Source organism: Aotus nancymaae, unplaced genomic scaffold (genome assembly GCF_030222135.1).
Source record: "Aotus nancymaae isolate 86718 unplaced genomic scaffold, 86718_ANA_hifiasm-v0.15.2.pri h1tg000028l, whole genome shotgun sequence".
Classification (NCBI taxonomy): Eukaryota; Metazoa; Chordata; class Mammalia; order Primates; family Aotidae; genus Aotus; species Aotus nancymaae.
In genome coordinates, this window is record NW_026988441.1 from 41,285,864 (window position 1) to 41,307,940 (window position 22,077).

At 48.4% G+C, this 22,077-nt stretch overlaps 1 protein-coding gene across 1 annotated transcript; it reads right to left on the reverse strand.

Annotated features, from left to right (window-relative positions):
* Window positions 1–1,234: 1,234 nt before the first annotated feature.
* On the reverse strand, window positions 1,235–16,770 carry ZNF555 (zinc finger protein 555). The gene is made up of 4 exons (XM_012436226.2): window positions 16,666–16,770; window positions 5,708–5,834; window positions 3,926–4,109; window positions 1,235–2,974 (listed from the first exon to the last, which is right to left on the reverse strand). Exons 1-4 carry the CDS (start codon window positions 16,666–16,668, stop codon window positions 1,402–1,404), a joined length of 1,887 nt encoding a protein of 628 aa, XP_012291649.2. The 5' UTR covers window positions 16,669–16,770; the 3' UTR covers window positions 1,235–1,401.
* Between the last annotated feature and the right edge of the window lie 5,307 nt (window positions 16,771–22,077).

Sequence of the window (22,077 nt, forward strand, 5' to 3'; positions counted from 1 at the left end):
GCTTACCAAAGTGCTGGGATTACAGGCATGAGCCACTGTGCCTGACTAAATAGGATATTTCTAAGAAATATCTACAGAAGGTTTTCCTTGAAACAAAATCCACATTATTTTAATGACACATAATCAAATCTAATAATTTAACTCATATCAGGAAACTGCATTTACCGCTGAGTAGTAGAAATCTTCCTAAATTTGGTATCTGAGGAAGGTATTTTCTTTCACATAGGACTGGGCCGGCACCCTTAAAAATGCAATAGGGTACAAAATTAAAAAAACAAAAAACAAACAAAAAAATGCAATAGGGTACAAAGTCACATGTGTTGTTTCTCTTCTTTGGCTGCAACACTGTGGCGTTTGTGGTGGAACTGGGATCATAAAGCCACTGGAAGTATTAAGAGAACAAGGTATTCACCATATAAATTAGATCCTATGCAAATATGTTAAGATCTACAGAACGGGAGAATCAACAGCTCAGAGACTGCCAAACAAGACAGTCTGTATCCATGGTCAAGAGGTCATGTAGATTTTCAGAAAAATCCTGACTGTAGGTGACTGACCACACAGGCATATCCCTGATACCAAGTTCATGCAGAGGTCTGTAGAAGACTACGCCTCTGACAAAAAGTGGAAATCAAGTACCCTTGACTGGCAGGAACAAGGATCTAGAAAACAAGCTGAAGGCTGATGTTCATGAAGCCCCATGCATCTGTCTGCCTCCATTTACTGTGACCCCAAAAGGTCAGTGATGACTTCAGTTCTTCATTCAAAATTTCATTCAGGTTATTGCTATTGGTAAACTTGGACATGGAATCAGAGGAAATGCAGTCCAGAAAATGCAGTTCCTAACATTACCCACACTGACATAACAATGCAGAACTATCTGCAGCTCTAGATGTTTCTGTCGTATCAGGAGTCAAAGCCTAGTGTCCAATTCACAATGGCAAGCAGAGACAAATGGCAAGGGGCCAACATTAAAAACGACAATTCATTTGAGACTACACTCTTTAAACGATTTTGCATAATTACAAAATTCTGCCTACTACTTCTTAGAAAGAAGATGGAAGAAAGCTCCTCTGGCCCAACAATACAAACACTCCCAGGAAGAAAGGTGGGAAATACAATAGGGAAGTGAGATCCCGTATCTGCCACACTAAGTCAGTTACAATTTAAGAAACTAAACCTGAACCTACTTGCATATTATAATATACTTCAAATCATCCATGAGTCCAAAAAATGTAAGAAGAAAGTTTTATTTACTGAATTGTAAGGAAAAAAAAAACTACATGTTAAAATTCACGTAGGACAGCTAGGAGTACTTAGAGGATTGCTTTTCACCTACAAGTTTATTTGCAAATGAACTACAGACAAACTCCTTAACTGTGCACTTTCAGGATGAGGAACTCATAAAGGCAGTACCACATTTACAATTTTGATCAGCTCTCTCTCCTGGTGTGGCTTTTCTGAAGCATTGCACATGAATTCATTTGCAGGAGGGTGTCCCACATTGCACTTGTAGTGTTTTTCTGTAGTGTGTATTCTCACATGCCGTCTTAAGGATGAGGAACAATTAAATGCTTTCCCACAATGCTTACATTTGTAAGGTTTCTCTCCGGTGTGCAGTCTCATATGTATTGGTAAAGATGACGGCCATTTGAAGACCTTCCCACATTCCTTACATTCATAGGGCTTCTCTACGGTGTGTGTTCTCACGTGTTGTTGCAAAAGTTCAGGCCAGCTGAAGGCTTTCCCACACTGCTTGCACTCATAGAGTTTCTCTGCAGTGTGCCTTCTCATATGTTTTTGTAAGGATATGTGGCAATAGAACGCTTTCCCACATAGCTTGCATTCATAGGATTTGTCTTCAGGGTGCATTCTCACATGTTCCCGAAAGCAGGCGGACAAACTGAAGGCTTTCCCACACTGGTTACATTCATAGGGTTTCTCCCTATTGTGTGTTCTCATATGTTTTCGTAAAGATATGGGCCAATTAAAAGTTTTCCCACACTGCTTGCACTCATAGGGTTTCTCTCCCGTGTGCACTCTCATGTGTCCGCGGAAGGATGAGGGATGACTGAACGCTTTCCCACACTGGTCACATTCGTAGGGTTTCTCTCCACCATGAGTCCGTTCATGTCTTCGAAAGGACTGGGGATAAATAAAGGTTTTCCCACACTGTTTGCATTTGTAGGGTTTCTCTCCAGTGTGAATCCGTTCATGTCTTCGAAAGGACTGGAGATAAATGAAGGTTTTCCCACACTGTTTGCATTCGTAGGGTTTCTGTCCAGTATGCGTTATCATGTGTCTTCGAAAAGCCGAAGCATAACTGAAGGCTTCCCCGCACTCTTTACATTTATGTGGCTTCTCTCCAGTGTGTGAAATCATATGTCTTCGAAAAGTTGAGGAATAGCTAAAGGCTTCCCCACATTCCTTACATTTATACGGCTTCTCTCCAGTGTGTGTTATTGTGTGTCTTCGAAACGTTGACGAGTAACTGAAAGCTTTCCCGCATTCCTTACACTTATATGGCTTCTCGCCAGTGTGACTTCTGAGATGACTAGTAAGACTGGAGAGGTCAATGAAGGCTTTCCCACATTGCTTACATTCGTAGGTTTTCTCAGCAGTGTGGATCCGTACATGCCGATTGAGGGAAGAAGTACGAGGGAAGGTTTTCCCACATAATTTACACACATAGGGTCTCTCTCCAGTGTGGGTTCTCACATGCATTCTTAGGTGTGAACGGCAACTGTAGACCTGCCCACATTCCTGGCACTGATGCAGTTTGCGTCCAGTGTGAACAGTGATGGGACTCCTGAGGGATGTGCGGCGACGCATGAAGACTTTTCCGTATGCGTTGTATTCATACTGTTTCACTCCAGGAGGAATGTTCTTGTATGGATGCAGATCTGGAATCTGGCAGAAGCCTTCTCCACATTGATCATGACTTTCACAGACTCTCTCCAACACATGACTTTTACTGAAAATGAGAAGCACGTTACTGATGGTTTCATTAATGATGATTTGTTAGTATCTATTAGAAGTATTAGGATTGCATTTTAACCATTTTCAGTGAAAGTATAGGTCTTTCATCCTATCTGAATTGTCTGAAAATGAGATAAAGTAAATGCTCTGGAAGATGGTCCGACCACTGCCATTACTAAAACAGTGTTTCTTTGAGGTCAAGATCTCGAGGGCTGCCTGGCCAAGATGGTGAAATCCTGTCTCTACTAAAAATACAAAAATTGTTGGCAGGGGCCTGTAATCCCAGCTACTCAGGAGGCTGAGGCAGGAGAACTGCTTGAACTCGGGAGGAGAAGATTGTAATGAGCCAAGATCATGCCACTAGACTCTAGCTGGATCAACAGAGCAAGACCCTGTCTCAAAAAAGAAAAAAAAAAAATTAGTGTTTCTTATGTACAGGGTTTCTTTTTTTTTTTCTGAGACAGAGTCTCACTCTGTCACCCAGGCTGGAGTGCAGTGGTGCAGTCTCAGCTCACTGCAACCTCTGCCTCCTGGGTTCATGCAATTCTGCCTTAGCCTCCCAAGTAATTGGAATTACAGGCCTGTGCCATCACACCTTGCCAATTTTTGTATTTTTAATAGAGATGGGTTTCAGCATGCTGGCCAAGCTGGCCTTGAACTCCTGGCCTCAAGTAATCTGCCCACCTCAGCCTCCCAAAGTGCTAGAATTACAGGCGTGAGCCACCATGCCCGTCCTAGGGTTTCTTGATCACGGTTTCCATCTGAATTATGTTTCTAACACTCAATATCTATGCCACATTTAAATAAAGATTTTTTGTAAAAGTTCCGTGGATTAAATAAATTTGCAGCTAGGGTTATACGAGTTTTCATTTGCTTGCTTATTTAAAGTTTAATGAGAGACTAAGATGCTCTCCTGAAATACTGTGTTCTCGTGAGTGAAACTCACCTGAGATTTCTCCCCTGGTTTGCATGCTGATCTTCAATGCTAAGATCATCCCAAATTTTTCCCAAAACAGAGGCCCAGGAAACATTTCTGGTGAATTCTGCTATTTTAGATTCCTTGGATATTTCTTCTCCATAAATATCCTGCTGAGAAACTGACCCACTGGCCTTAAACTGAGTTTCATCATCTGAAACCAAAAAGTAAACAAATCATGTTAGAAGGCGCTTGTTAGGTGAAAATGACACTGAGGAGTTTAGCTATTTCAGGACTTCGTCAAACACAAAATGGCCAAAATGGTAAGCAACTCAATAAACACAATATTGGTAAACATAGAAAAATTATTTTTAAAAAATAATGAAATTTCTACTGGCTTGCAAAAACAAACTTCACTAGGCTTATCAAAGCCACATCCACAATGATGACATGAAGGGAGCTTTCTTTACAAAAAGAAAAACTCAGCTTAATACACAGATTCTCATTCGGGCATGGTGGCTCACACCTATAATCCCAGCACTTTGGGAGGCCAAGGCAGGCGGATCACAAGGTCAAGAGATTGAGATCAACTTGGCCAACATGGTGAAACCCTGTCTCTACCAAAAAAAAAAAATACACTGCACAGCAAAAGAAACAGTCATTAGAGTGAATCAGCAACCAACAGAATGGGAAAAAATTTTTGCAATCTACCCATCTGACAAAGAGCTAATATCCAGAATCTACAAAGAACCAAAACAGATTTACAAGAAAAAAACAAGCCCATTCAAAAGTGGGTGAAGGATATGAACAGACACTTTACAAAAGAAGACATATATGAGGCCAAACAAACATATGAAAAAATGCTCATCATCACTGGTCATTAGAGAAATGCAAATCAAAACTACATTGAGATACCATCTCATGCCAGTTAGAATGGCAATCATTAAAAAATCTGGAGACAACAGATGCTGGAGAGGATGCGGAGAAATAGGAACACTTTTACAGTATTGGTGGGAGTGTAAATTAGTTCAACCATTGTGGAAGACAGTGTGGTGATTCCTCAAGGACCTAGACATAGAAATTCCATTTGACCCAGCAATCCCATTACTGGGTATATATCCAAAGGATTATAAATCGTTCTATTATAAGGACACATGCACACAAATGTTCATTGTGGCAGTGTTTACAATAGCAAAGACTTGGAATCAACCCAAATGCCCATCGATGATAGACTGGACAGGGAAAATGTGGCACATATACACCATGGAATACTATGCAGCCATAAAAAATGATGAGTTTGTGTCCTTTGTAGGGACATGGAGGAACCTGGAAACTATCATTCTCAGCAAACTGACACAAGAACAGAAAATCAAACACCACATGTTCTCACTCACAGGCGGGTGCTGAACAATGAGAACACATGGACAGAGGGAGAGGAGCAAAAGAAAAATACAAAAAATAGCTGGGTGTGGTGATGAGCGCCTGTAATCCCAGCTACTCAGGAGGCTGAGGCAGGATAATGGCTTGAACCCAGGAGGTGAACGTTGCAGTGAGCCAAGATCACACCATTGCATTCCAGCCTGGTGACAGAGCGAGACTTCGTTTCCAAAAAAAAAAAAAAAAAAAAAAAAAAAACACAGATTCTCATTCTCATGGAAAAGCTATTACACTCTAGTTCTATGACAGCAGTGACTACATCTGTCTTATTTACCAATTGATTCCCTCTCCACATTCCAAGCCTTGGAACAGGTCTGATGCGTAAGAAATACTTGTTCTCTAAATAAGTGAAAGAAGGAATGACATCATCCTTACCTACTGAGGCCAGGTTCCGGAAGGTTTCCAGCATCACATCTCTGTAGAGGTCCCGCTGAGCAGAATCCAGCAAAGCCCACTCCTCCAGGGTGAAGTCCACAGCCACGTCCTCAAAGACCACTGAGTCCTAAAACATTCAATGTATTTATGGGAGGATGGTTGAGACAGCCCAGGAGCACGGTACTCAATGCGTACGTAGTTCAAACAAGACTCTGTGGTCCCCTGACATCTACCCTGAGACTCAGCTTCACACCTTTTCCATCTTGTCTACACTCACTTCCTCATAGATTTCAAAGGACCATTAACACACTGAATTTATCTCTGTACTTTCACTGTGACCAATTAAAGACATTCCTCTCTATCAAAAGGATTCAGACCACAGTGGAGCTATCAAACAAATGCTATAAAAATGAAACAAATATTTGCATTTTAAGACCATCAATCCCTTGCCACACAAACCGTTTCAGCTCCTTCCCTGCTATACACATCATGTGGCAACACAGAAAACACAGGGTCAAAACTGAATGAAGTTTTAAGGGATAAAAACACTGGCCGGGCACGGTGGCCACGCCTGTCATCCCAGCACTTTGGGAGGCTGAGGTGGGCTAATCACCTGAGGTCACCAGTTCCAGACCAGCCTGGCCAACATGGTGAAACTCTGTTTCTATTAAAAGTACAAAAATTAGCTGGCCATACTGGCCAGCACCTGGAGTCCCAGCTACTCAGGATGGGTGAGGCAGGAGAATCGCTTGAACCTGGGAGGCACAGGTTGCAGCGAGCCGTGATCATGCCACTGCACTTCAGCCTAGGGGACAAGAGTGAGACTCCATCTCAAACAAAACAAAACAAAACAAAAACAAAAAAACACTGAAGGGCTGGGAACATTCCCTTCTGCCTCCTTCACCAAACATCAGGCCAAGGGGCCTGAGAGGACCCACGCTGCAACAAGGGTCAGGTAGCCACAGCATCTTAAAGGACTCAAGGTCCAACTGGCTAAAAGAAAACATTCTTTTGAGATGTATTAATTTTAACTCGGAAACTAGAAGTTATTGAGAAATTAGACCTTAGGAAAGAGGAAAAGGACATGAGAACATAGAACTCCACACATTCCCTACACTTCAAGCCTCAGTGACGGAAGCCCAAAAATTAATTCTGAGTGATTGCTCTGTCTCACACACGTGGGTACACGCGTGTGCTCTTTCTCTCTCATACACACAGGCAAGCTCACTAAATAAACACAGAGTGAGATGTATACAATGCCAAAACAACTCTTCACCAGAGCCAAGAAAAAGGATTCTTGGGCCGGCATGGTGGCTCATTCCTGTAATCCCAGCACTTTGGGAGGCTGAGGTGGTCAGATCATTTGAGGTCAGGAGTTCAAGATCAGCCTGGACAACATAGTAAAACCCCACCTCTACTAAAAATTAAAAAAAAAAAAAAAATCAGCCAGGCATTGGTGGTGCATGCCTGTAGTCCCAGCTACTCAGGAGGCTGAGGCACAAGAATTGGTTGAACCTGTGAAGTGTAGGTTGCAGTGAGCCAAGATCATGCCATTACACTCCAGCCAGGGCGATCAAGTGGGACTCAGTTTCAAAAAAATAATAATAATAATTATTGCTAACCTTAAGGATAAGGTTAAGAGTCCCACTTTGCAAAGGAGTTAACTGAAGTCCAAACCATTTGACTATGAATTTGCCATGGTTATAAAAGACAGAAAGGACTCATAGTGCCTTCCTACAAAATTCCATGTCTCTAATTCCAGGAGGAAGCGACTCCCCACTTATCCGTCTAGACGCTGCACTCTCTATTCCTCATCTCCATATTCCATATGGGGCACAGGTGCATGACAGCTCAACCCCTGAGCACAGGAATCACTGAGATGTACGGTCCCTTCAAACTCTGCTTTCTGAAAAAGATAAACTCACTAACATCTGTGAGCAGGAGACAGAATACGGTCACGTGGCAGTTCTGATGCTAGAACATGCCTGTTCAACAGAGTAGCAGAGGACCTACAGCACCCTAGTGTTGGTACAGGGAACAGTACGACCGGCCTGGGTCAGCTTTAACAGCTTGTAGTGCAGTACATTTGCAGTGTTTTAAAAAATAAAGTTCCCATATGCAGAAAGGCGTTAACACTGCCAGCCTTAGCCTTGATCTTTAGAAAGGCTTTCTGGCAATGCTGTCCTTAGCTGGTGTCTGGGAACCTGGGTTTTGGGAAGGTTCACACTGCCCTACTTCAGGTTACTCATGGTGCAAACACCACTGTTAATGCTCAACAACTGAGTTCCTTCTGGAAATGGAATCTGTGTACATGCCAGGCAGAGGACGCTTATGTGATCAGCCAGCAACAAAAAGCCTGGGCACCGGCCAGACACAGTGGCTCACACCTGTCATCCCAGCACTTTGGGAGGCTGAGGCGGGTGGATCACTTGAGGTCAGGAGTTTGAGATCAGCCTGGCCAACAGGTGTAACCCCAGCTCTACTAAAAATACAAATATTAGCCGGGTGTGGTGGTGCAGGACTGTAATCCCAGTTACTCAGGAGGCTGAGGCATGAGAATAGCTTGAACCCAGGAGGCGGAGGTTGCAGTGAGCCAAGATTGCGCCATTGCACTCCAGCCTGGGCAACACAACTTCATTTTAAAAAAAAATTCCGCCGGGCATGGTGGCTCATGCCTGTAATCCAAGCACTTTGGAGGCCAAGGTGGGCGGATCACCTGAGGTCGGGAGTTCAAGACCAGCCTGACCAACATGGTGAAACCCCATCTTTAAAAAAAAAAAAAAAAATTCCTGGGCAGTGAGTCTCCAAGGAGCTTCTTCAGTGGCCATTTCACATGTGTTGTCACAACTCATTGCTGGGGGAATCAGATGCACCCTACATGACTCCACTGGGAAAACACTCCTTAAAGCTCGATCGGGTTTCGTGTGCACTTCTCCCCATGTCCCTTCCCACTGCTGATCCTGCTGCGTGTCCTTCTGTCGTATCAAAGCACGGTCATGAGGATGACTGTATGTCGTGCCCTGTGACTCCTACTAGTAGGATGCAGGAGTGGTCTTGGGGTCGCTGACACAGTCGGCACAAGAGGTGGGATTGCTAGGATGACCCTGACTCACTGAAATACGGCAAAAGCACTGCTTGGGAAAAGGAAGGATGGAGGGGTCGGGGCTGGTAAGCCGTTGGTGCCTGGGTGGCTGTGGAGTCTATCCATGGTATGAAACAACGGCCGAGCTGTCTGCTGGGAGAGTTAGCAGATGACAGAGCGAGAACGGACAGATCCAGCTGCAGCAGGGTGGGCTCGCAGGGTGTCCTGGCTGCTTTTGGCCATGCAGGCCATGAGACAAGAAAACAAACAGCAGCCTTTGGTTTTTGTTCCTCCTCCAGGCAGGAGAAAGGGCCCCGTGTTCTGAAAGCTAAGCTCTGGGCGAGGAAAACGGTGAAAGTCTGTGTTGCGTTGGAAGGGAAGAAAAGTTACACCGATTCCCAAGGCTGGAGAAGAATTTTAGGTAAACCCCGGGGAAGCAGGGGACACGCCAGGCTTTTTTAAAACCTGCTGCTGGTTAAAAAAAAAGGCTGGAGTGTTCCCTGCCTCCCTCTGCCTTACCTCCTGAGCAGCCACGGTCTTCCCTGGTAGCATAATGCCAGCCCTGTGAATGCTGAACTGACTGCCAGAGGTTTGCTGCAAGTGGTCCCCCAGAAGGATGTGTCCGTGTCCTAATTCCTGGTACCGGTGACTATCACCTTAATTGTAAATAGGGTCTTTGCAGATGTAATCAATGAAAATGACATCCTCTAATCCAATGGGCCCTACTCCAATATGACTGGTGTCTTTACAAGAGGAAAATGTCACATGCAGACAGAAGCACACAGGGAAGGCGGCCATGTGAAGACGCAGGTAGAGACGAATTACGGGGCCGCGAGCAAAGGAAGACCTGGGGCTACCGGAAGCTCTGAGAGACGAGGAATACGACTGCTTCTGCCTGTATGACAGAAATGAAAGAAAACGGCAACCTCTGTGATTTTCAAAACACTACAGGGATCATCTGAACCAGTTTTGTTTTAAGTGATAGTGAGACGCAACTTCCTTGCTTTTTGCCCGTGGTGCACGGATTGGAATTAAACTCTAAGTATGAGAAGTCAGATTAGGTCTCCACAACTGACTTTTACTATCATTTCTCCTATTGGAGGTTCAGGGAAAAGGGAACAAATGCAAAGAAAGGCAATCTCTAAGTGACGACACACTTTTGGAACTTTAAGTAGCAGTTTTTAGTTTGTTAATGTGGTCTTAGGAAAACCTGTTTCTCACGACCTTCAAGGGTTGACAGTTCTCAAGCCGGATGTGCATATTTTTAACGGGGTCCGTCTGGACTCTAAGACTCACAAGACCGAAAGGGCTTAGGAAATTCTTGCTTGCAACTTGATTTTGGAACACAGCTGTCCAACCCAGCAATATCTAGGCTTTACTGCTGCAGAAGAAAAGCCTTCAGTGTTGTATAGAATTCCGAACTCAGATCCCAACTGCCTGGACTTGACTCCAGGCTAAAACCTGACACTGCCCACTGCGCGTTCATCCTCACTGTGTCCACTGCTAACTCAGCCTTCGCCGTGCTGCCCGAGAGCAGGGCTAGGCTCCGTGAACAGGACTCTAACTCAGGAAACACTGCAGAGTTAGAACGCTCCTGGGTAAGGCCCTGGATGATGAGAAACATCACGGGTACTGGCCGGTCCTTCTGGGTCACTCACAGTTGCCCCCCATGAAGGACTGGCTTGCTCTCCAATGGAAGTGTCTCAAGTCAAGCTGCTCTTTTCAGAAGTGTGACCGAAACGTCCCTCTCTTCCTGAAGGAAGTGTCCCACACAGCTGTGAGTGCTCTGAATTCAGGTGGCTGCTAAGCCTCCGGTCACACCTGACAATACTGAGGCAGCAGCAAGTGGTCCCAGGTCCTGAACTTTCCACAGAGGACCCTCCAGGTGTCGTCCATACCACAGAGGAATGAACTGGCATCACGGACACACAAAACTGCTTGAAAATGAAGCCTCAGGCAGAGCCTCTGAAGCTGAGGACTCAGCTGAGTTATTTGGTCTACACCGAGAACCCTAGGACAGGAGGTCCACAGCGGGAGGTCACCCCGGGGTCCTGCTAAGCTGACTGCCTGCCCAATCGATGTCCTGCATGGGGTGTCCCGACCACTACAAGCAAGGCGTTTCTGAGGGGACTACATGTCCCCTGGGGGCCTGAACTTCTTTTCCACTTAACCTGGCACTCAGGGCACTGCCTTGTCCCTGGGAGACATTCCGGTAAGTCCGACTTACTGGCCAGAGTTGTGCTGTGCAGGAACTGGTGCTTCTCTCCAGTAAAAAATAATAACGGGGTCGGGAAGGGAATGATACAGAAAGGTAACAAGCCCCCTGGCTTTCTAAGACCTTTGTGGTCCAAACATGTGAAAAACTGCTCAACACCACTCATCGTCGGAGAAATGCAAATAGAAAGCTCAGTAAGACACCGTCGCACACCAGTCAGAACGGCTATCACGAAAAAGTTAAAAAACGACAGATGCCGGCAAGGCTGTGGAGGGGACGGTCACACACGGCTGGCGGGAACGTACGCAGTGCAACCTGGACGGAAAACGGAGATTTCTCAAAGAACTAAACACACAACTACCACGCAATCCAGCAGTCCCGCTACTGGTATCTACCGAAGGAAAAGAAATCGTTCTACCAAAACCGCATCAGTGGTGTGTTCACTGCAGCACTGTTCCCAACAGCAAAGACATGAGTGGGTCAAGATGGCCAGGGGAGACCTATGTCAATTCTAGCTACATAACTACAAGCTTGCTTGGCTCACAGTGCACTGAAGTTTATACACTGAACTAAACTATATTACTGGTGCAGTTAATTAGAGATCCAGCGGCAACAGGAGGCCGAAGGTATCCGAGAGCGCAGTGACACCGAGGAGCACCGCGCGGCGGCTGCAGAGCAGGGAATACTGGTCTGGTCCCACGAATGCCTTCTCAACATGGAGACTGCATGAGGGCCTCGCAGGAGGGCTTATGCCAAGATCTCTGAGAAGGGAGGCGACCTCTGCTCACAAGATCCAGGAGGGGCTTTGCAGATGGGAGTTGGCGAGGAGGAGAAAAGCTTTGGAGGGCAGAGATCACGGAACACCTCAGGGTCTGTCTAGGTTCTGGAATGTGGAGTGATTTTAATTGCTCTATGTCCTCAATGCTCAGAGATAAAAGCCCCTTGATGCACCGGATGTGGTCAGACCGGGTGGCTCCTCATCTGCTATACTTCTGATGCAGCCGCACCCAGATAACAACTGGTGATGAACTCAGAGCACTACTTTAGCCTGTCTTAGAAGGCTCTCAAGTGCTCTCCACCCACCTGGCTACCTTACCTACCCCTTCACCCTCCCCTTCCACGCCCATAAGATCAATGAGATTAAACACATAATAAAAGTGTTTGGAGCCCAGAGCTCGGGGCCAACGCGTTTTCCACGCTTGCGTTGGTCCCCTGGACCCATGCTGTAAATTCTACTCTTGTGTCCCCGTCTTTATTTCCTTTTCTCCGTCCCTCCTTACCGCCGGGACTAAGGGCACCCACGTACGGGCTTGGGCTGGTACCCAACAGACATGGAATCAACCTAGGTGACCATGGCCAGTGGATTACAGAAAATGTGGAACACACCCACCATGGAATACTACACAGCCATGAAAAAGAAGGAAGTCACATCTTTTGCAGCAACATGGATGCAGCAGAACACCATTATCCTCAGCGAATGAACAGAGAGACGGAAAACCAAGTATGGCATGCTCTTACTTACACGTGGGAACTAAATCTTGGGCACACACGGACATAAAAGTAGAAACAACAGACGCTGGGGATTCCATATAGAGGGACAGAGGGGGAAAGGGGTGAACAACCCCTTCGTGGCTACTATGTCCACTATCTGGGTCACAAGATCAATGGAAGCCCAAAGCTCAGCATCATGCAATATACCCTTGTAAGAAACCTGCATGTGCCCTAGGAGTCTGAAATAAAAATAACAATTCCACTGCAGTCAACGGAATCTCACACCAGTCAGAGTGGCCATGATTAAACTGGCTGAGTCAGTCCAGGATCCTGAAGAGCACGAGTGAAATCAATAATGCCGTATGGTCTCACCCTACTTCACAGGGTCCTTCCATAATAATTCTGTGGAAGGGCCAGGCACCGTGGCTCACGTCTGTAATCTCAGCACTCTGGGAGTCCGAGGCAGGCAGATGATCTGAGGTCAGGAGTTCGAGACTAGCCTGGCCAACATGGCGAAAACCCCGTCTCTACCAGAAATGCCAAAAAAAAAAAAAAAAAAAATGGCCAAGTGCAGTGGCTCACACCTGTAATCCCAGCACTTTGGGCAGCTGAGGAGGGCAGATCATCTGAGGTCAGGAGTTCAAGTCCAGCCTGGCCAACATGGTGAAACCCCAACTCTACTAAAACTACAAAAATTAGCTGGGCGTGGTGGCGGGTGCCTGTAATCCCAGCTACTCGGGGGGCTGAGGCAGGAGAATTGCTTGAACCCAGGAGGCGGAGGTTGCGGTGAGCCGAGATAGCACCATTGCACTCCAGCCTGGGCAACAAGAGCCAAACACCCTCTCAAAAAAAAAAAAAAAGAAAGAAAGAAAGGAAAGAAAAAGAGAAAGAATAAAGTTAGGCAGGTGTGGTGGCAGATACCTATAGTCCCAGCTACTTGAGAGGCTGAGGAAGGAGAACTGCTTCAATCCAGGGGGCAGAGATTGCAGTGAGCCGAGACAGCATCACTGTACTCCAGCCTAGGGAACAGAGTGAGACCCTGTCTCAAAAAAAAACAAAAACAAAAACAAAAACAAAGAACAGAACCCTGAGGCAGCCCCTGGGTATGGGGAAATCTGATCAGTGTCAGGGCCGGCAACACAATTGATGAACACTTTAACGTACGGAGCCGTGACAAATTGTCAGCTAAACAAGAAAAATATCTTGTATTCTACCTATTTCAGGAGCGACAAGAAAATGTATTATAGAATTAAGGAAAGGGTACTGGAGTATTGGAAGCAAAACAGAATCATCTACTGCCAAAAATTCTCCACCGTGTCAGGGAGAATAACATTATTTTGGTAAATTTTCATAATTTACCTGCAACATGTTTTGTGGAAATGTATTCGTTTTTCTGCACCTATAGTGGAAAGGAGATTTCCTCTACTTCTCAGGGCTGCTTCTCCCCAGGAACATTTTGAAGTCTAGGCCCTGGAATCCTATTTGTTGGATTGCCCTGCCTGCAAAGTTGGCCCTTTTTTTTTTTTTGAGACGGAGTCCTGTTCTGTCACCAGGCTGGAGTGCAGTGGCACGATCTCAGCTCACTGCAACCTCCGCCTCCCAGATTCAAGCAATTCTTCCGCCTCAGCCTCCCGCGTAGCTGGGACTACAGGTGTGTGCCACCACACCCAGCTAATTTTTGTATCTTCAGCAGAGAAGGGGTTTCACCATGTTGGCCAGGATGGTCTTGATCTCGACCTCGTGATCCACCTGCCTCAGCCTCCAAAGTGCTGGGATTACAAGCATGAACCACCATGCCTGGCCAAGTTGGCCTTTTGCAAAGAAAAGAACAAGGCTGGTAGAGGAGGGAGAATCACCTGAGTTCAGGAGTTTGAGACCAGCATGAGCAACATAGTGAGACCCCATCCCTTAAAAAAAAAAAAATACAAAACTTAGGCATGGTGGCCTGCGCCTGGAGTCCCTGTGTTCAGGAGGCTGAGGGACGAGGATTGCTTGAGTCCAGGAGGTGGAGGCTGTATTGAGCTGTGATCGCATCACTGTACTACAGCCTGGGCAACAGAGAACTCAAAGAAATAACAGTAATAAAAGAAAATATATTACAGAAGTGGAAAAAAAAAAAGAAAAGATAACAGATCTGAGAAAGTTACACACTCTCTAGGCAATGTTTAACAAATGGAATGTAAGACAAACATTTAAATTTTTTTCCTGAAACCCACCTCGTTGGAATTTTTTTTTTTTTTTGAAACAGAGTCTCACTGTTACCAGGAGGGACTACAGTGGCGCAATCTCGGCTAACTGCAATCTCTGCCTCCTGGCTTCGAGAGATTCTCCTGCTTCAGTCTCCTGAGTAGCTGGGATTACAGGCGTCCACCACGCCCAGCTGATTTTTGTATTTTTAGTAGAGACGGGATTTCACCATGATGGACAGGATGGTCTCGATCTCCTGACCTTGTGATCTGCCTGCCTTGGCCTCCCAAAATGATGGGATTACAGGCGTGAACCACCGCGCCAGGCCAATTGTTTTTTTTTTTTTTTTTTTTTTTTTGACACAGAGTCTCACTCTGTCCCCTAGGTTGGAGTGCAGTGGCACAACCTCCACCTCCGGGGTTGAAGTGATTCTCCTGCCTCAGCCTCCCGAGTAGCTGAGACTACAGGCACCCGCCACCACACACGGCTAATTTTTGTAGTTTTAGTAGGGATGGGGTTTCACCATGTTGGCCAGGCTGGTCTCCAACTCCAGACCTCAAGTAATCTGCCCGCCTCGGCCTCCCAAAGTGCTGGGATTACAGGCGTGAGCCACCGCGCCCAGCCTGGAAATATTTTATCTTCCAAGTTCTATGAATTAAATGAAAAGTTTCATTTACTAAAAACGGAGGTGCCAGGAAGTGAACACAATCTTTTCACAGTGACAAGCCCAGGGGTCAAGTCTGGCCAGGCTACCACGAGGAGGAACCCCTGCCACCTCCAACTCAGGTGGTATTCCTCAGCAAGGAATCCCATTTGCTATTACCCAGAACAGACCTGAGACGCTTCCTACACACTTTCCAGGGAATCGTGAAAGGAGACATTTCCGTGGTTTTTACCCCTCGTTTGCGGTCAGTGGTTACTGCAGTCCCAGGACACGAATGCCCCAGCCTCCCAGGCGTCCCCACTGTGGGTCTGCGCGCATTTGCTTTTGGGGTCCTCGCTCTCCCTCTCAGGTGTGGGTTTCTCTGGTCTCTTCAGTCACTTTTCTTCCTTGTAAGAACCCAGGGACCAGGAACCCTTGGTTTTCCCCCTTACCTATTCCAGACATCTTGGGGTCAGAGGGGACAAGAAGTGCCCAAGAAGGAAACCGGGACTCAGGGGACGAAACCTCGCGCGCCCAACTGGCTTCATCCCGGGGAGGACCCCTCCTCTCCCCGAAGCTCGGTCGCTCCTCCAGCGTCCTCCTTCCGGATGGACTTGGGAACTGCTGACTCAGTTTCTCCACGGAACGACCCCTCGCCCGGCCAGGAGGTGGAGGCGAGCGGGGGCGGAGGCCTCTGTAGGTGGGGGCGCCAGAACGCCCCCGCCGGCTCGCTGAGGCCCCACTGCTCCCAGGCTGTCCCCGGAGGAACCCGGGGTCCCCCAGAGACCGCGGCCGGGGGCGCGGGGCCTCCCAGGAGCTGAGCCCCGGGAGCGCCGGAGGAGGCGGCACCGACCCCGGACCCGCACCCCAGGAGGCCCCGCGGCGTCGGCCCAGGGCGGGTTCCCAGGGGGGCCAGGAGCGCACCCGGGGGTCTCGGGCGATCCTGCCTACGGCGGTCCCGGAGTCCCGAAGCCGCAGCCAAACGCTCAGAGGCGCTGCGACCGCGGGCGTGAATGGGGGTTCGGGAGCGCAGGGACGAGGGAGCCCAGGGACGACGGGGCCGGGGTCGGGCTCCGGGCGCCGCTTTCCGCTGTGCGGCGTCAGGGCCGGGGGCAGGCGGGGACCCGGAGATCGGAGCGCCCCAGCCGCAGCCTCAGCGTGGGAGGAGGGGCCGCGGGGGACCCCCGGGGCCCAGGCGCTCGTCCTGCTCCGCCCTCGCGGGGACCGCCCCGCTCGTCCCTCAGCCCCGCCCGGCCGCGGTCTCAGGTGGACCCCGGTTCCCGCCCCGCCTCCCCGCCCCGCCCCGCCCGGGAACGTCTCCCCCCCCCCGGCGCACTTACCATGTCTCGGGGCGATTTCTCCGCGACCGGCGCAGGTGAGCGAGACTGGAACCCGGACGCCGGGGACCGTTAGGGGCAGGCGAGGCACTCGCGGCTGGACGACAGACACGTCCCGTCCCAGAGGCCTGATTGGACAGAGCTCGGGAACTCACGCCTCTGATTGGACACTGCTGCTAACGTCAGCGACCCTCATTGGACAATTTCCCGGTCCGTTCCCCGGTTCTGTAAATTGGGCAGTTCCCCGGATATCGACTGGGCGTCCCTGATTGGACAGTTGTCTAGGCCCTGCCTCTGCCCGTCCTGCTTGAATAGTTCCCTAGGACCCAACCCCCGCCGCCCCAGTGACGGGCGTGTGGCGAACACCCGTGGATGTCCTGCCCGGCGGGGACACGGTCTTCCAGGTGAACTCGCTTCAGCCTTTGGCGGACTCCGCCTCTCCCCGCAACTCGGCCGCCCCTCCCGCGTCCTCCTCCCCACGGACGGGCGTGGGAAATCCAAACTCCGTTTCCCCACGGAACAACCCCTTGTCCGGTGGAGGTGAGCGCGCAGCCTGAGCCTTGCAGAGCAAGCGGCAGACTGAGCCCGGGTTCTGTGGGGCTAAGGCCTACGTGGGCGCGGGGGCCGCGGCTGTGACGTCATCGCGTTGTCTCGCGTGGGCACGGCGCGGTGGAGGCCCCGCCCCGGGGGCTGGGCATCCGGAGACCTGGCCTGGGGGAGGCCAAACCTGAAACCTGGCATTGGGCAGGAACTTTGCTCAAATCAACCTGAAGATTTATGCGATGTTCGTTAAAACCCTCAAGCTCGCCGGGTTCAGTGGCTCACGCCTGTAATACCAGCTCTTTGGGAGGCCGAGGCGGGCAGATCACCTGAGCTGAAGAGTTCGAGACCAACCTGGCCAACGTGGGCCAGGCCACACAGAGAAATCGGTCTCAAACAAACAAAAAAACTCACGAGTTCACATATTAAAGTGTAAGGAAAATTTTTTTCAGATCATTTTTAAGTACATTCCCAAACAATTTGGAAGTTAATTAAAAGGCTATAATGGTCGCGTGCGGTGGCTCACACATGTAACCCGGCACTTTGGGACGCTAAGGCGGGTGGATCACCTGATATCAAGAGTTCAAGACCAGTCTGGTCAAAATGGCAAAACCCCATCTCTACTAAAAATACAAAAATTAGCTAGGCGAGGTGGCAGGCGCCTGTAATCCCAGCTACTCAGGAGGCTGAAGCAGGAGAATCATTTGAACCCGGGGAGGCGGAGGTTGCAGTGAGCCGAGATTGGGCCACTGCACTACAGCCTGGGGGACAGAGCAAGACTCCGTCTCAAAAGAAAAAAAAAAAGGCTATGATATTGCAAAATAATAGGAATGTATCTAATACCACTGAACTTTAGACTTAACAATTATGAAGATGGTAAATCTTTATTTGTATTTTACAGTTTTTTAGATGTTGTATTTAAAACAGAAAAGCCTATGGTATTTCTAAGGATACTGAATCCCTATTTTAACTGATAGAAGAAAAGCAGGCAAAAGTTTAAATGAATTTGGTTGAACCTTAGGAGGGAATTGGGTTTTAATTTTTGGTTTTTTGAGACAATCACTCTCTGTCACCACGGCTGGGGTGCAGTGGCACAATCCTGGCTCACTGCAAACTCCATCTCCCATGTTCAAGTGATTCTGGTGCCTCAGCCTCCCGAGTAGGTGGGACTACGGGCCCATGCTGTTACAGCAGGCTTTTTTTTTTTTTTTTTTTTTTTTGAGATGGAGTTTCCCTCTTGTTGCCCAGGCTGGAGTGGAATGGCGCGATCTCAGCTCACCGCAACCTCCACTTCCCGGGTTTAAGCAATTCTCCTGCCTCAGACTCCCAAGTAGTTTGGATTACAGGCAGGTGCCACCACACCCAGCCAATTTTGTATTTTTAGTAGAGACAGGGTTTCTTCATGTTGGTCAGGCTGGTGTCGAACTCCTGACCTCAGGTGATCCACCCACCTCAGCCTCCCAAAGTGTCAGGATTATAGGCGTGAACCACTGTGCCCAACCTTTAATTAAAAAAAAAAAAAAAGAAAAAAATATGTGATCAACTTGAAAACACTTACTACACTTTATAGACGAGGGCTGAAAACCAAATGCTGTTAATGGCTGCTCATTTCAGAAAACTCCATAGCTTAAGGGGTTGTTCAAATTTTGATATTGTCATTTCATTCAGAAACAGAATTTTAAAAATTCACTTTTTTCTTTCCTAGAAAGGTTTTACACACTTTAATAAAAATACATGTTTAGAGGACTGACACAGGAAAGCAGCTTCCAGTTAAGAATAAAGTAGTGTGGCTGGGCTCCGTGGATCAGCCCTGTAATTCCAGCACTTTGGGAGGCCGAGGCCGGTGGATCACTTGAGGTCAGGAGTTCGAGACCAGCCTGGCCTACGTGGTGGAACCCTGTGTCAAATAAAAGAACAAAAACAAAAGGTTGGGCACGGTGGCTCACGCCTGTAATCCTAGCACTTTGGGAGGCCGAGGCGAAAGGAGACTCCGTTTCAAAAAAAAAAAAAAAAACCGGGCATGGTGGTGTGTGCCTGTAATCCCAGCTACTTGGGAGGCTGAGGCAGGAGAACTGCATGAACCCCGGAGGCAGAGGTTGCAGTGAGCCGAAATCATGCCATTGCTCTCCAGCCTGGGTGACAGTGAGACTCCATCTCAAAAATAAATAAAAATTTTAAAAAAAATTGCTGGAGAGAGATAGCAAGGCTGAGAACAGAATAGTCAGGAGAACACTAACTCAGCTCTTCTCAAGAATATGCTGAAAGCTACAGATGCTTTCCCCAAAAAGCACATCAATGCACCAGCACACACTTTGCATCCAGTTCAAAGTTCACAGAGCTCTTAAAAAACCTTACTCGGCCAGGCACTGTGGCTTACTCCTGTGATCCCAGCACTTCTGGAGGCCAAGGCAGACAAATTACCTGAGGTCAGGAGTTAGAGACTAGCCTTGGTGACAGAGAGAAACCCGTCTCTGCTAAAAATACAAAAAATTAGCCGGGCGTGGTCACGCGTGCTTGTAATCCCAGCTACTCAGGAGGCTGAGGCAGGAGAATCTATTGAACCCGGGAGTCGGAGGTTGCGGTGAGCCGAGATTGCCCGCTACACTCCAGCCTGGGCGACAGAGTGAGACTCAGCCTCAAAAAAGAAAAGAAACTTACTCATCAACCCAGTAGGGTCTAGACTGGTCGTGGATCAAGGATCTCTAAGGGAAAGCAACATGTTAGATTTGGGTGTAAGGAGATCGGACAGGCAGTCTCCCTCATTAGCTCAAGGAAAAAGGGAAGATTCACAGCAAAGTTAGGTGACGTCTAAGAGAAAATTTGTAAGTTTTTTTTTTTTTTTTGAGACGGAGTTTCGCTCGTTACCCAGGCTGGAGTGCAATGGCGCGATCTCGGCTCACCGCAACCTCCGCCTCCTGGGTTCAGGCAGTTCTCCTGCCTCAGCCTCCTGAGTAGCTGGGATTACAGGCACGTGCCACCATGCCCCGCTAATTTTTTGTATTTTTAGTAGAGACGGGGTTTCACCATGTTGACCAGGATGGTCTCAATCTCTTGACCTCGTGATCCACCCACCTCGGCCTCCCAAAGTGCTGGGATTACAGGCATGAGCCACCGCGCCTGGCCCCGTAAGTTTTTTTCTGAGGCAGTGTCTTGCTTTGTCACTGAGGCTGGAATGCAGTGGTGTGCTCATAACTCACTGTAGCCTGAAGCTCCTGGGCTCAAGGAGTCCTTCCACCTCAGCTCCCAGAGTAGCTGGGACTACAGGCGTGAGCCACCATGCCTGGCTAATGTTTGTATTTTTCTTTCTTTTTTTTTTGAGACAGAGTCTCACTCTGTTGCCCAGGCTGGAGTGTAGTGGCGCAATCTTGGCTCACTGTAACCTCTGCCTCCTGAGTTCAAGTAATTCTCCTGCCTCAGCCTCCTGAATCCCGAGTAGCTGGGACTACAGGCTCGCGGCATCACACCCAGCTTGCCAGGATGGTCCCGATCTCCTGACCTCGTGATTCACTCACCTCGGCCTCCCAAAGTGCTGGGCTTACGGGTATGAGCCACCGCGCCCAGCCTAATGCTTATGCTTTGCAGATACAGAGCCTGTATTGCCCAAGCTGGGCTGAACCCCTGGACTCAAGTGAGTCTCCTGCCTCAGTTCCCAAAATACTGGGATTACAGTTGTAAGCCACTGCATTCGGCTTTCCAAGAGAAAATTTGGGAAACAGTTCCCTGCTTGGTGGCCTGGTGAATGAGGTCTTGGCTTTCTACAGGTGGTTCAAGGCCAAATCCAGATTCCACTACTCATTTTTTTTTCTTTGAGAGAGTCTCACTGTCACCCAGGCTGGAGTGCAATGGTGCCATCTTGGCTCACTGCAACCTCTGCCTCCTGCGTTCAAGGTATTCTCATGCCACAGCCTCCTGAATAGCTGGGACAAGCAGCGTGTACCACCATGCCCAGCTAATTTTTGGATTTTTTGGTTGACATGTTAGCCAGGCTGGTCTCCAACTCCTGACCTCAGGCTATCCACTCACCTTAGCCTCCCAAAGTACTGGGATTTTCGGCATGAGCCATCACGCCCACCTAGATTCCACTACTTTATTATTTATTCATTTATTTACTTTTAGATACGGGATTTCTCCATGTTGGCCAGGGTGGTCTCGAACTCCTGACCTCAGGTGATCCACGCGCCTCGGCCTCCCAAAGTGCTGGGATCACAGGCGTGAGCTACCGCGCCCGGCATCCACTACTGTTTTTTCTGAGAAGAGTCTCACTTTGTTGTCCAGGCCGGAGTGCAGTGGCTCCATCTCAGCCCACTGCTACCTCTACCTCCCAGGTTCAAGCGATTCTCCTGCCTCAGCTTCCTGAGTAGCTGGGATTACAGACACCCGCCACCACACCTGGCTAATCTTTGTATTTTTAGTAGAGATGAGGTTTCAGCACGTTGGCCAGGCTGGTCTCGAACTTCTGACCTCCTGATTCACCCAGTCTCCCAGCCTCCCAAAGTGCTGGGATTACAGGTGTGAGCTACCGTGCCTGGCCAATTCCACTACTTTCTAATTGTGTGACCTAGAGAAAATTATTTCTGTTTCGTCTTCTGTAAAATGGAATGTGAAGAGTGGTTATCTCATGGGGTTGTGAGGGCTAAATGAACCACATGGAAGTACTCGACTGGTGCTTGGTATACAGTGAGCATCCAATACGTGTTAGTGACGATAACGCCCATCAGCACTCTCAGTCTCCACTTTGCTTGGTCCATCTCACAGGGTGGGACTTTTCCCAGGCCACCAAAGGTCATTCCCCGCCATGTCCCAAAGCCTGCTGTGTCCCCACCATCTAGGTATCCACAGTCTACCCTACCCCACTCTGTTCCACATCCTCAACAA